Source organism: Girardinichthys multiradiatus, chromosome 8 (assembly GCF_021462225.1).
Source record: "Girardinichthys multiradiatus isolate DD_20200921_A chromosome 8, DD_fGirMul_XY1, whole genome shotgun sequence".
Taxonomy (NCBI): domain Eukaryota; kingdom Metazoa; phylum Chordata; class Actinopteri; order Cyprinodontiformes; family Goodeidae; genus Girardinichthys; species Girardinichthys multiradiatus.
The window spans coordinates 9439814-9453504 of NC_061801.1; the positions used below are offsets into that span (position 1 = coordinate 9439814).

Below are 13691 nucleotides of genomic sequence, written 5' to 3' on the forward strand. Positions count from 1 at the left end.
TTGTACGTGATGATATCAGCAACCTAACCCTAAATGATCATCTACATTCTCTCCACAGATGAGGTGTGCTGCTACCTCCTCTTAAGCTTCTGATTGCAGCAGGTACCAGAGCTGCTCATATTCCAGGTTGGTGCTGAAAGCAGAGGGAACGATGCATTGATCTGCTCAACACTCCTCTCTTCTCCTCCACCAACAGGCTCTGCTCCTCTGTTCAGTTCGGTTTTCTGCAACTTTTTTTCTCCGATTTGTTTTGGTCATTTTACCAAACTAAACCTCATTATACAAGAAGGAGATCACAGTAGAATGCTAAATTGTAATATTAATATGAAATTAATATGAAATAGATGCAGTATGAAAATGACCAGCAAGGCAAATAAACATAAGCAAATCAAAATAACGACGAGCATGTAAATAAGCTACGTTCAAACATATTGATGCTGTGTAACAATTAATTTAATCTTGCAGAGTTTTATCATCATGATTTCTGAATCTAGTCTAAATTCTATCATTGGTTATTTCTCTCCATTGATTACTAGGAAAGCATTTTTTTAAGTTAGGAGCTCTCTGAGAGGACTGAGAATCTTTGTGGATATGGGCCCTAACCTTTTAATTGATAAAACATTTTTAAAATCATGCGTCATTTCCCAATTATGCACTACCAAAGTGCACAACAATTAGTGGTTTGATATGACACAATGTGGGGGTTATGAATACTTTGCAAGTGACGCTTCTTAAACTGCCTTAATTCAGTTTTCTATTCCAAGAAATCCCACCATGAATGTAGCAGAAAATAATAAAAACCACAACGATCCTCTCAAAAAACTAATTTAATCCAAACAAAATGTTGATTCATTAACAAGTTTATAAAACAGTGATTTAGTTACATAAATAAATTGATCAGTGTATCAAATCTTCATATTCATGAGAATGTTGACATGGTCGTACAATCATTTACTTGACATAATAAATAAAAAGGAGCAATATTCGTTTCTAAACGAAGGTGCTACAAACAGACGACACCAGAAAGAGGATGAGATTAGCTTTTTAAAGCACACAGCACCGAGCCAGTCCAGCTACAAATCAAAGAGGGCTGTAACACAAGTTCGTTGGCGGAGGAAAACAGTTTGGTACTTCCAACTCCCATTTGGGTCATTTAAAGCATTAAGACAAGGTAAGATAGAAGGCTGTTCATGTGAGCAAATATTAGAAAGAAACAAAAGCAGATCAAGTTAAAGAGGCAGAGAAATGAAAGTCAACGAACGTGGAACAGTCGAGAACCACCGCAGAGAGCAACTTTCTGTCCTGCACAAAGTCGAGATAAGAGAAGAGGATGTGTGGACATTATGAATGCTCCGAGGAGCGCAGTGGAGAGCGGTGGCGGCGGTTGCTGCTGCTGCTGCTCTGCCTCCACAGGCCTCTCTTTGTCCAACTTCAAAAATCCTCAATGCACCTCTGTTTTCAGTAGAACCCTTCCCATGTTTCTGCAGCTCAGTCCGTGTCTGCAGGGCGCCATCCTGACGCAATGCAAGGCCAACATCTTGAAGTCCTGCTGATATGTTTCTCTTTTTGTTTCACAAACCCAAAGTACTGCAGCTTCAAGTATTGTGCCTTACATAGAATATTCTGTCATAAATTAGTTAACATACATGTTATCCAATAATCAGACATATGCTTTCATATATACAAGACACATAAAATGCTTTTGTTTTTTTTCTGTCTGCTTTTGGAAAGAAATCCCTGAGAAGGTAGTTTGACAGTTTCCACATGAGCGAGTATTGACGCTTCTCCGCTTCTCTGTCAGCATTATGTGACCGATGTGTTCACAACAAGAGCAGTCTGAATGTGGGAGACATCGTGAAGCTTGAGAAAAGGCCGCAAAATACACTCTGATTCTGCATTTACTCATTTCCTCTTGGGCGGATGAACTCGGAGGGTGCAGGGCGGGGGTTAAAGGAGTAAAGCTGGATTTATTGATTTTAAACAAGAGGTACTTTTCATTTCAGATAGAGTTGTTCCATTTGGTTTAAAGCAGTTTGTCCTCTCTTTGAGGCTGTGGGCGTTAGATGAGGGAAGTTGGAGGAGTACAAGGCGGGCTTTTCAGCGGCTGGACGACAACACTCTCACTATCATACAAATAAAGGGAAAGAATGGAACATCTAGGTACAAACACTTCTTCTAAAACTTCAGGTTTTTACACTTTAAGACCGAGGATCAGATGCAGAAACATTGTGTGTACTAAAACCATCACTACATCATTTCATACATGTTTAAGAAGAAAGAAAACCTCCCCCCCCCGACATGTTTGCAATGTCACCAACATCAAATCAGAGTCCAGTTAATCATCGTTTCATTTCAGGTAAAATTCTGAAGCTGGTTTATTCACAGATTTTGATTTGGATGCTTTTAAATCTTTTAAATATATTTGGGAGTTCTAGATATATGTTGGAGAAAATAAAAGTCACATTCGTCAATTTTTAATCCAGGAGGTGCCAACCCCACCGAGCAAAACTCAGTGTTACATATTTAAAAATGTTCATTCAGGCTGCAAGAAAGCAAGACTTTTAGCAGATAACAGGAAGGCTGAACCTGGTAGAATAAGTTGCTCTGTTGTGTGGGCTTTCAGCTTCCATCATTGATCATACTGGATTAGGAAATGTTATTCGGAAATCTGGGAACTAATGTAGCAATATACATTCTCTCGGGAATACATATGGATGCTGCTGTTTACAATCAGCAACGCTAACTACGCCGATCACAAACATAAGACGATAAAGACAAAAAAGCAGCTCCAGGATCAGATCCTGGTAGGTGTGCTTGGCTTTACTGCACTGTCTTCACCAGTGCAAAGCCTTACTGGGGCTAACCATCTTGTGACTGTCGCAACCGTGAGCAGGCTACAGCAGGAGTGATAGGAAGTTTCATGGAGTGTCTATTTCTATGTGTGGCAGCAAAATGAAGCTCATCCCAGTGAGGTCAAAATTCTGACAAACAGTAGTAGGGAAACTTCATGATCTTATATGCAAAAGTTTCCCTACAATGCTACTGATATCACCCACCGTCCACTGAAATAACAAACTATGAACAATTTAAGAGTTGAAGCGTCACCTAATCTCATGATTTTTTTTCCTCAATAACAGGTAAATCTTCCATGAAGTTTCTTTTTTAATTAGTTTAACACTTCCAGAAGATGCTATAAAGTAAAGCTATATTAGGAGATTGGGATGTAATTTATGAATGTGTCACTCCTCTAGGAGGTGGAAGGTCATTTTTTACTCTTTGTTAACACAGTTTCATGCATCTGCCCCCTGGTATTGGTTTATGGTTGTTTTTGATTCAGGGTTTCTGCTTCACCTTCATCACTTTTGGCTGTTCCAATGCTAGAATGTCTCTGCCCATGCTTAGTACATTTTTACAACGCAGTGTTGCTTTTTAGGCCTCAGGACCTTGTTCCTTATGTTAGAGCCATCAGTCTGGAATCACAATGGTAAGATTCCCATGAATGTTCTTCTCCCAGTTAGAAAACAAGTTGAAATTCCGTCATTCAACCGAATCTCTCTCGAACGAGCATCATGAGCTTCTTCTTGCCCTTGTAGATTTGTTTCAGGTTGTCTATGAACTGCGTGAATTGGGTGTGTCCGTCCTGCGCCATCAGAAACGTCTCCCTGGCCTTACTGAGGAACTCGATGAACTCACTGTAGTGGCGCGGGCTGATGTGTGTTAGCCGAGAGTGCGTTGTGTTGATGTAAGCCCCAATGGTGGCATCCAGCAGCTGCCTGAGTGGAGCCTTGTCCAAAGACATCAGCTTCCCAGAGTTCCTGCGGCTGTGCAGCGCCACCATGCCCGGTGTTGTCAGCGTGCACCGCCGCAAGATGTCCGATAAGACGGTGGCACACTTCACGCTCTTCACCACCAGGGGGATGACGGCCGCCAGCTCGTTCTTCCCCAGCAAGTGGCTAAGGGCGCATGCCCAGAGCACGTCGTTGATGGCCGGGTGTGTGTCTTGGTTGTAACTGAGGTTAAGGTGGGTCAACGCTAACGTTGCTAGTTTGTATGCCCTCATGGGATAGCCCCGGTGCTCCATATAGCGTGCTATTGTAAACAGCTGTGTGTAGTTCATTCCTGTGGCGGCTGAATCCAGTACAATCTGGTAGGCTGTCTCGAAGGCAATGTGGTCCTTCTCGCAGAGCGTCAGGGCAGACAGGGCACAGTTTTGGGGGTCCTTCATGGCACACTGCAGCGCTAGGGTGCGGGCAGAGTTGGCCAGCTTTTCCTGCTGATTGCAGTCCAGATGCAGGCGAACAATGGTGCTGTTGGACATGATGGTGCTAGCCACTACGCTGGTTGCTTCCGTCGGGGTGAAGAGCGTGAACCAGTTCTGCATGATGTTGTCTAGAGCAAACACGCCTACACAGAAAGGAAGAGAAAAGTTAGCTTCAAGCTTTCTTTTCATGTAGCAGGATTTGAAATATGATTTGTCTATCAGAGACTTAACAGGAAGTACCTTAAAATTTATTAGCATTCAGGTATGTTATGGCACAAAGTTTGGCAAACATTTTCATTGATATATTTTAATAATACAAAACAAAAAGGTCTTCCTTCAGGTTATCTGATCCCAGTATTCTGGATTATAGCATGTTCTATGCCCTTTTATTTGCCTTATTTACTGAATCATCTCAGGACTTTAGATGGTGATTGCCATACGATTAAAGCAACTGTAGGGAGTTTTGAGAAAACATGGACTTAGCCTGAAAATTTGAACTAGCACACCTTACAGGTCCCTCCCCCTTGATCTCTGCTGTGCTAAAGCCCTCCCTCCACAGCTCTTCCCCCACAGTGGAGCCTGCCGTGAATGGCGGCTCACTTTTCGTCATCAGTCTTCTTCTGTATACCTGTGTTTGTTTTCTGAGCAAGTGCCACTCGAGAAATTGTCAGTTTTCCTGTGACATTAGGTTGTTTCTCCACCATGAGCACATCTGCGGCACAGCGACAATCTTTCGCTTGAACAACGGTACACGCTGTGCGGGAAAAGGGTGTGAGGAGCGTGTACACGAGGACAGGGGTAAACTGGGAGGAGCCAGAGGAGCTTGAATTTTTCACAGATCATCTGTCTCATATTCCACTGTCAGGACATAGTGACAGTTTTTTTTACCTACTGCAGCTTTACAGTATGTGTAAAGTAGTTATTTAGAAATAGATTTTTATCTTTCCTTTTTAAATTTTCCAATGGTTTTAAGTTGGAGCAGTAGATAGCACCTTTGGCTCATTGATAAAATGTCCTGGTTTCAAACCTCAGCCAGGACCTATCTGTGTAAAGGTAAGCATGTTCACTGCATGCATGGCTGAACCTATTCTAGGTACTCTAGCAGTCCCTCCCACAGTCCAAAAGCATGCATGTTTAATAAAGGGAGATTCAAACTAAGAGTTTTGTGGAAATACTACACCAAATAAAAAAACATGTTTTTATTCTTTTCTGTTTTGCATGCCAATTCACAGTCATCCAATCTTAAGACATAATTGCTTTTTGCTTTGACAGTCACCAAGATATCTAATGCAGTGTCAGCTTCTATTTTCTTTGCTCAAAATCCACTTATATTATCTTCCTTGGCCTTTTCAATATTGGAAGAAAATGTATAACAAACTTTACAAAAAAATCATTTGAGGAGGATGCTTTTGGTTCCCAAAAGGCAATTGCACAGAACCGAGATGTAGAACAAACCAGAGCAAGCTTCAGGTGAAACAAAAAAGGTGGCAAAATTCTGATGCAAGCAGTAACTACCAGTAAAGAAAACACTCATCGCACAGATGTAATGGTTGCATTAACATAAATGCCTAAGTCCAATGAATGTCAAAAAATAAAGAGACTTTGAACAAAAAAGTTGTTTTTTTGCTTGCTCTTGTAAAAATTAAAGATCACTTAAATCAGTTTCCCAATGGATTTTTACCTTCTAGTAATTTGATTTTCTGCTTCTAATTTTCTGACCTTTGACGTGGCTGCACTCTGTATCCCCAACTGGAATGTTCTCAATGCATCCATTCAACACGGTCCTAGCCCAAACAGGGAGTCCTTGTCACTCCCCTTACGTTCACATGAAATCATCTGGGAGGAGGGGTTCCCTCCGGACACAACTTCCTGTCTGGTTCAGGGAATTCCAGCAGGATCCGAGTCTAAACATAAAGACCCACTTAATCAGCCAACAGCCGACAATGTTCCATAATTACCGCCCTGCCGGTCATTCCTTGGCCTATGCCAGGAGCCTCTGTGAACCCAGCTTTTTAATGTGGCGCGAAGTCCGGTCCGTCTGTTCTTGAGAGTAGCTCACATCACCAAGCATGTGCAGACATGAAAATCTTGAATTATTTCTAACTAGCTGTTTGCTTCTCCCAACCATCAGCCAAAAGGCACAGCAGGCTCCTTGAGTTTTTCTTTCCAACGGTTTTAACCAAAATCAAACAGCAGCTGCAGCTTATATGGAAAGCCAAAATAACGCACAAGTCCTCATACCTGCATGTACTACCGCGGTTTTCACAGAATATCTTAAAGTCTGAAGTTTCTCAGCTACAAAATGTGGTTTTACTGGGTTTTTTTTACGGTTTTCTGTGCCTTCTGTCTGTACAAAACATCTGCTGACTGTGGATTATTTTATTAAATAAATCAGTAACTGCTGTGTCCCATCCTGCATGGTTTAATCCATGGTATTTAGCTTCAGCAGCAACTTTTGGCTGAGGTACATAAATAAGAGAGTGTTTGAATACAGCTATCAGCTCACTGTATATCATTAATTTAACTTTCCCACGAAACAACATGTTTAACATTAGCTTGAAGTGACTTTTCAGGGCCAAACGTTGTTGTGACAAAACGAACGCTAAACAGACCTTGACAGAGTGTTTTCACTAGCAAAACAAGGATTCATTTTGTGTAGAAAAGTGAGCATTTTAGCTGCTTTTATTCACTGCTGTAATCTTTACACAACCACTGTACAGCTCGCTAATATAAAGTATCCAGGTGACATGGTTATTTGAAGAAAGGGGAGTCACAATCAGAAAAACAATGCTGGTCAGAACTGGATCAGAAACTATGTCCATCTGAATGGTGCCATGGTTTTGTAGTTACGTTTTTTGTTGCAAACGGTCAATTTTCACTGTGCTGAATTTTGAGCTGAATGGACAACGCACAGAGGGAGAGCTTTTAAAACCTTCCCTAGGGTGCTGGTTTGTTCTGTCTCTACCGCTCTCTAACAACATTTCTCCTGATCCCATCCTCGCCAGGAAATAAAATCACCATTCACATTATCATCGTATGAACTCACGTTCAAGTTAGAGACTTTGGTGTGACTACTTTCTTTTTGGACTGGCATAGTATTATGCATTTGATGTCGGAGTTCAGTTTTCCATACATAGCGTTATCACTCTTTTCAGATTTCTCTCTTTTATCCCTCCTGTCTCTTCATACATATCTCGACTTGAGACATTAAAATGAATGTAGCTATCATGACTGTCAAAGCCCAAGCACACTTAAAAAGATCTAAGTGTAAAAAATTATTAAATTTGTCTTTTGAGATCTTGTTAATGAGGTTAACCAGTCAGATTTCCTCCTTTAAGGAGTGATTTTTCTTTTGCTGACTGAAACCAAACTCACCAACTTCAGTAGCACATGTGACGAGCCAGCGCACCATCTCTCTTCTCCGCCAGTTCAGCGTGGACAGGGTTAGTCTCATCACCTGTGGGACACAAGAGGTCAGGAGAGTCCGCAGCACGTCTGACTGTGCGCATTTTTCCCACTGCGTGTTGCTTACCTGGAGGCCCAGCTCCAGGGAGACTTTGAGCAGTGTGAGGTCCGGCAGGCTGTCCATCAGAGTGGCGATTTTGAAGGCATCCTGAGCCAGCTTGAAGATGTGAGAGGATGAGTGGATGTTCTTCTGGATAGATTCTAACACTGTGTGGAGCCTGCAGGAATCACCTGATAACATGGCAAACAAACGGGAGCACAGTGGGTGTGTTAAACACCAGGTTCTGAACATAGCAAATGAAAGGTGGTCGCCAAAACATTACATAATCCTAACCCTTTCTCAAATGGCATCCTCATCCTCTCACCCAGACATTGTTTCCTCAGTTTTTCCACTTCCAAACAGCTTCCACTAAAATTAATTGATCGTTTTCTGAGGTTTCATGACGGCACCAGCGATCACTGCATTTCCTCTGTATCTTCACGCCTATATTCTGACACACAGGCTTGGTTTTCCTGTCACTGGTGTGTGGAGTGTTGAATTGTGGCTGAACGGCAACACTTTGTTGCATCTTTGCGCTGAAAATGTTCCGCTGAGTAATAATGGAGAAGTTCTAATTGTGAAGCAGCTAAAAGCAGTGCAATAATTTCACCATTTAAGTCAGAAAGTTCACAGCATAAAAAAGATGTGGGTACATTCTGGTGACACTGCAGATCATACTGTGGGAGGAGTGTCAGTTAGCGAGGACATACTGGTAACCAATACAGGGCCTTGCAGAAGTATTCACTATAAACATTTCACCTTTTGTCCGCAAACAACAGTGTATTTCATTGTGACTATGTGTGACAGAACAACACTAAGGAGTGGATAATTGTAAAGTAGAAAAAACGTTGACACATGGTTACACCTGCAAGTCTTTTGCTGTATGTCTCTAAAACCTTCACACATCTAGAGACTGAAGTGTTTGACCTTTCGTTTTTACACATTAGCTTAGGTTTAGTCAGATTGTGTCGAGAGCATCTGTGAACATCAACTTTCAAATGTTGCCATTCTCAGGTGGATTTATTCTGAACTTTGACTAAGGCCCATTCCAACACATAAACACAGGTTGTGGTCCAGCTGGAAGGTTCAGGTTTCCCACCAGGTTTTTTAGGATTGACTTATTTAGCTCCATCAGCTTGCCTGAAGAAAAGGGTCAATTTTGGTCTCATCTGACCCGAGCACCTTCTTCCACATGTTTGCCATGTCCCTTACACAGCTTGTGGCAAACAGCAAACGGGACTTATAACGTAATATCATCCTATCATGCCTGATATTAAGCTAAAATATGAGTCGTACCATGGAGAAAGTGAGATATAAGAGCTGTGTTGACCCGTGTCTGTGCGTACCTTTAGCAGCAGTAAGCATGGTAGAGGCCAGCTCACACTGCTGGCTCTCTATGTGGCTCAGGGTGAACCAGCGTGGGTAGCGGTTGGGCACCACCGACACTATGTGTTGAGGCCGAGACAAGTCAGCAGAAGAGGCCGTGGACTCGAGGACCGGCAACCTGACAACAGAGGGAAACTTTATTAGTTTGTTCTCAGCTCAAGAATCACAAAACACTCAATTTCTCCGCTCACAGCAACATTTCATGGAGGTACGGAAGCTATCAGAGTTTAATGTTCCCTTCAAAGGATCAATCAATACCATTCCTTTGTGCTTCTGCACACCTGAGCGCAGGTGGATTTTAGCCTCAGGCTGTGAGCACTGAAAAACAAATGGGCTTAAAAATAACAACTCAATTCTTCTCCACCCCAAATCACAGTGCAGCTACATCCAGCTCAAGCTGCTGGAGTTCAATAATCCTCCTTTTTTTTTGTATTTCAGAAAACAAAAACATTGGTGCAGCTTAATATAGGCCAGAGAAGCGGTCAGGGAGAACGCCAACGGCATTTATTTATTATTCACACGCTTTTGTAAAAGTGCTTCTCTGCAGTGTTCAATAATTTAGTGAATATTCCAGCAAAAGGAGGTTTTGTCATTAAACAATTTCTCAGCCGGCTTCTAAATCCGCCTCCATCTCTGCGTCAGAACAGAGCAGACCTACGGGAGGGAGTAAGAGCTGAGTCACAGCAGGACGGCGTCTTGCTGCCATCACACACAGTGCTGGTCACACATTACTAATAACTGGTCAAATGTCACTGTGCACATTGTACTTCAACCACATGCTTTTTGTAGCCATCGACAAAGTTCTGAAATTACTCTACTTATCAGAAATGGTACTGTTTATTTAAATTAGTTCCTGGCAGGGATCCAGAGCTTGTTTCCATAAGCAGGTCTGGATTAGCTAATTGAAGTTTGGCAGAACTGTCAGCAGGTGGCAGTACAGGCAACATCACACGTTGCTTTGATAAAGTATTCTAATATGTACCACTTGATTTTTGGAAGGCAGAATTTTTTATTATGATTCTGTTTAAGACTCAGAAAATGAGAATCCGTAAGCTGGAGGGAGTTAGAAAGTATACTTTCAGTTGAACTAGTGAAAATGGGTTAGAATGAAGTGGTGATGAAGAAAATGAGTTGAATGTGGAGGTACCAAGAGAAAAGAAGGATGAGAAGGAGAATCAGGATAAGGATGAAAGTTATCTCTAATACAGCAGGAAATCAGTGAGCAGGGACATTTCTACTCTTTTCTTTTCTTAAATGAGGCTGAATTCATGCTGTAAATACCAGACCAGTCTTTATTTTCTTATTTCTTTGTGGCACTTTTAGCTGATAGCATATGACTCACCTCATGGCCCTCAGTGCAATTCTGTACGCCAGCTCGGCGTCGTGAGGTAGCAGGGAGGTGAAAAGATACTTGGCAAAAGTGTGCATGGGGACGCTCTCTCTGTAGAGTATTTCCCCCAGACCGCTGTAAGGACCAGCTGGAAGAAACAGGAGAAACAGAGGGATGAGTTCAGCCCGAGCGCAGTCAAAGCCCAGAGCAGATCGGAGCTGCCGAGGGCAGAACAATACTCCACGTGTGACGGAACGTTTCCCAGGCTGACATGTCAGCAAGTCTGTTCTCGCTGAATAAAGCCAGAGAACGCTGGAGAGCGTGAGTCAGCTGGGGATCAGTGACTTCTTGGATTGACAACATCAGAGTATGTCCTGAGACTGTATGAACATGCATGTGGTACAAAAATTATAAACAAATCATGGGTGAGTTTAACAACAGATAACTTCTCAGAAAAGTGTTGACATCTGTTCATACAGATGAATTTATGCTCAAAGATCTGCAAATAAAATCAATAAACGGGCCAAACGCAGCAGCATGTTCAGTTTCTTGGTATTATGAACATTACAAACTGTCACTCTCAGAACCTGTTTAGATACAGAACAGGAAGTTGTCGTTTTCAGCATGTTACTTAAATATTGAAAATGAAAGAGTTGCATTTGTTGGTTTATACCTTTAACTGCTGCTAATGATTTTTTTTAGGTTACTCTTACTCGCCTGCCCAGTCTTCTTTGCTTGCAGTTTCAAACCAAGGAAAAAAAATAATTTGCTAACACAGCAGAACATTTTCATTTATAGTTGGTGTTATTCAGAAAGTGGAAACAGTCCCTTCTCTGCTGCAGATGAACACCAATTTTCTGTTTTGTTTATAAATTCGATGTCCTTTTTCTGAGAAGAAGTAGTATCTATAACATATTTTAATACGTGGCTCACAATGAATGCAGATTGTGTATTAAGAGGACTGCATATCTGTCAATTTTTTAGACTCTTAACAAAACACACGAAGAAACTAAAAGCAACAAGCAGTAGTCTATGCCTCTCAGCCAGAAGACTATGAATGACCAAGGACCAACGCTGAAAGCAGAAATCCTCTTAACTTCACCATGGAAACTAAGAGGAACAAACAACTGAAAAAGTAGTTCAATTAGAAAAAGATGGAAGAAGTGTGGCCTGTATGGAAAAGTTGCCAGTTGCACGTTTTCGCAAAGAAGAATGTACCAGCCTGACCTTGCTTTGCAATTTTGCTGCTGAAGAACCAGTTGCACCGATGAGGCCAAAGTAGAAATGTTTGGTCAAAATACCCAGCAACAAACAGCTTATCAGCACAAACACCTAAAACCAACTATCAAGAATGGAGGTGGTTTGAGCTTGTCTTGGAACCTAAAAACCTAGGCAACTTTTGGTTACGGAGTCCATGAACTCATCTGTTAGCTAAACTACTTTAGAGATAAATGTGTCGCCATCTGTTTGACAGGCTAAAGCTCATCACAGGATGAGTCATGTAAACACAAAGTGATGATGCAAAGAAAAGAGGGCCAAACATACTTCACAACATGGTGAGATGCTGATGAAGTCATACAGAAAACAATTGTTGAGTTTTTGCTACTAAAGGTGGTTCTAAAAGCTACTGAATTATGGGCTTTCCAATTTTGAACTGATATGTTTCAACAAAACAGTTCTGTGTTTTTTTGCACACCTAAACTTAGATTAAAATGGCTATAGAATTTGGTAAAGACATGGGCTTTTCCAATGCCTAGTGCCTTACTGTAATTAATTTCATATTAATATTAAAATGCAGCATTTTACTGTAGTTTAGTAAAATGACCAAAACAAAACGGAGAAAAAAAGGTGGAGAAACCCAATAAGAACAGAGGAACACAGCCTGAAGAGAGGAGTGTTAAAAGGCAGATTTGGTCCTGGAATCGTGGTGGGAACAAACAATCATTCCCAGCAGATCAATGCATCGTTCCCTCTGCTTTCAGCACCAGCCTGGAATGTGAGTAGCTTTGGTACCTGCTGCAATCAGAAGCTAGAGAGGAGACAGCAGCACAACAGAGAACCTCTCCACAGACGGGGTTGTAGATGACCATTTAGGCTTAGGCTGCTGATATCATCATGTACAATACAGCAAATACTTGTTCATCTCATTTACATCTTCCTTCTGATTATATAGTGCTTACATTATTGTACTGTATCTTGTCTTGAGTTTTCCAAATGTTTCCGAATTTATTTTTTAAAAGCATTTTACAGTCTGTCAATATTTAAATAATTTTGTACTATATTGTTTGTAATTTTGTTCAGTTTTTATTCATGGTTATTAATTTTTGTTTCTATTATTTATTTATACTTCCTAATATTACCTTACTAGAGGTGAATCTGTCCTGCTGCTGAAACAATTTAATTTCCCCCTGGTGGGATTAATCTTATCTCTATATTAATAATTGTATGATTGTTTATGTGCTCATTTACTCGACTATTAAGGGGGAAGATCCCTGAGTGATCAAGCCAGTAATGTTTTATTCACTGTTCATTGTTCGTAGAATATTTCTCCTTTCTCTCTGTCTTTCCGCCATTTTCTCAGCTTAAGACACTCTTAGGTTCACAAAACGTCCTCCTCACTACTCCTATCATCTCCTCACTTTAGTCTTAGTAATCTTTGTGAATACAGGCCCAGGTGATTTGTATTATTTCCTATTTCCTTCTTCCTGCATAAAACCCTACAACTGAAAGGGGAGGAACGCTCTTTTTCAGCATCGCTGTTTTTGTGATTTAATGTAAAACATGCATTCAGGGTAGACAAGAAAAGTGCATCAGTTGGGTTCCCACGTATCTTCACCTGCTTTTAACTGCGGAATAACAGGAAAAAAGGTCAGGATTGGGGTTGACACACAATACTTGTTAGAGGGTTTTGTGTGAGGATTTTGACAAAAACAGAACATCACAAGTTGCTTCCTTTACCACCCATTGTCTAAAAGGTAAAACAAATGCATTCTGTTTTAACCCTTTTCTCGGTAATATACGAGCAGTGACTTCCTGTGGGTGTCCCCTTTGTAATCACAACCAGCCAGGGATAACCGAGCCTCATGCGAGGGGCTGACCACCTCTATCATTAGTGGGATTGGGGTAAAGGAGCCTTGAACCATGATGAGCCACAAGCCTTTTTTGGCCTTCACTGCACACACGCAGACGTATGCACAATGTCAGCAACC

General features: G+C 41.4%; 1 protein-coding gene across 3 annotated transcripts in view; it reads right to left on the bottom strand.

The window, feature by feature from the left end:
- Positions 1–809: 809 nt before the first annotated feature.
- zswim6 (zinc finger, SWIM-type containing 6) overlaps positions 810–13691 on the bottom strand; it is a 60651-nt gene continuing 47769 nt past the window's right edge. For all 3 annotated transcript variants that reach the window (XM_047372765.1, XM_047372763.1, XM_047372762.1), the window contains 5 exons: positions 10495–10630; positions 9113–9270; positions 7794–7957; positions 7637–7718; positions 810–4404 (listed from right to left, as the gene is read on the bottom strand). In XM_047372765.1, the coding sequence (XP_047228721.1) occupies positions 3542–4404; positions 7637–7718; positions 7794–7957; positions 9113–9270; positions 10495–10630 (1403 nt within the window). In that variant the 3' untranslated portion in view covers positions 810–3541. The remainder of the gene's footprint in view (positions 4405–7636; positions 7719–7793; positions 7958–9112; positions 9271–10494; positions 10631–13691) is intronic.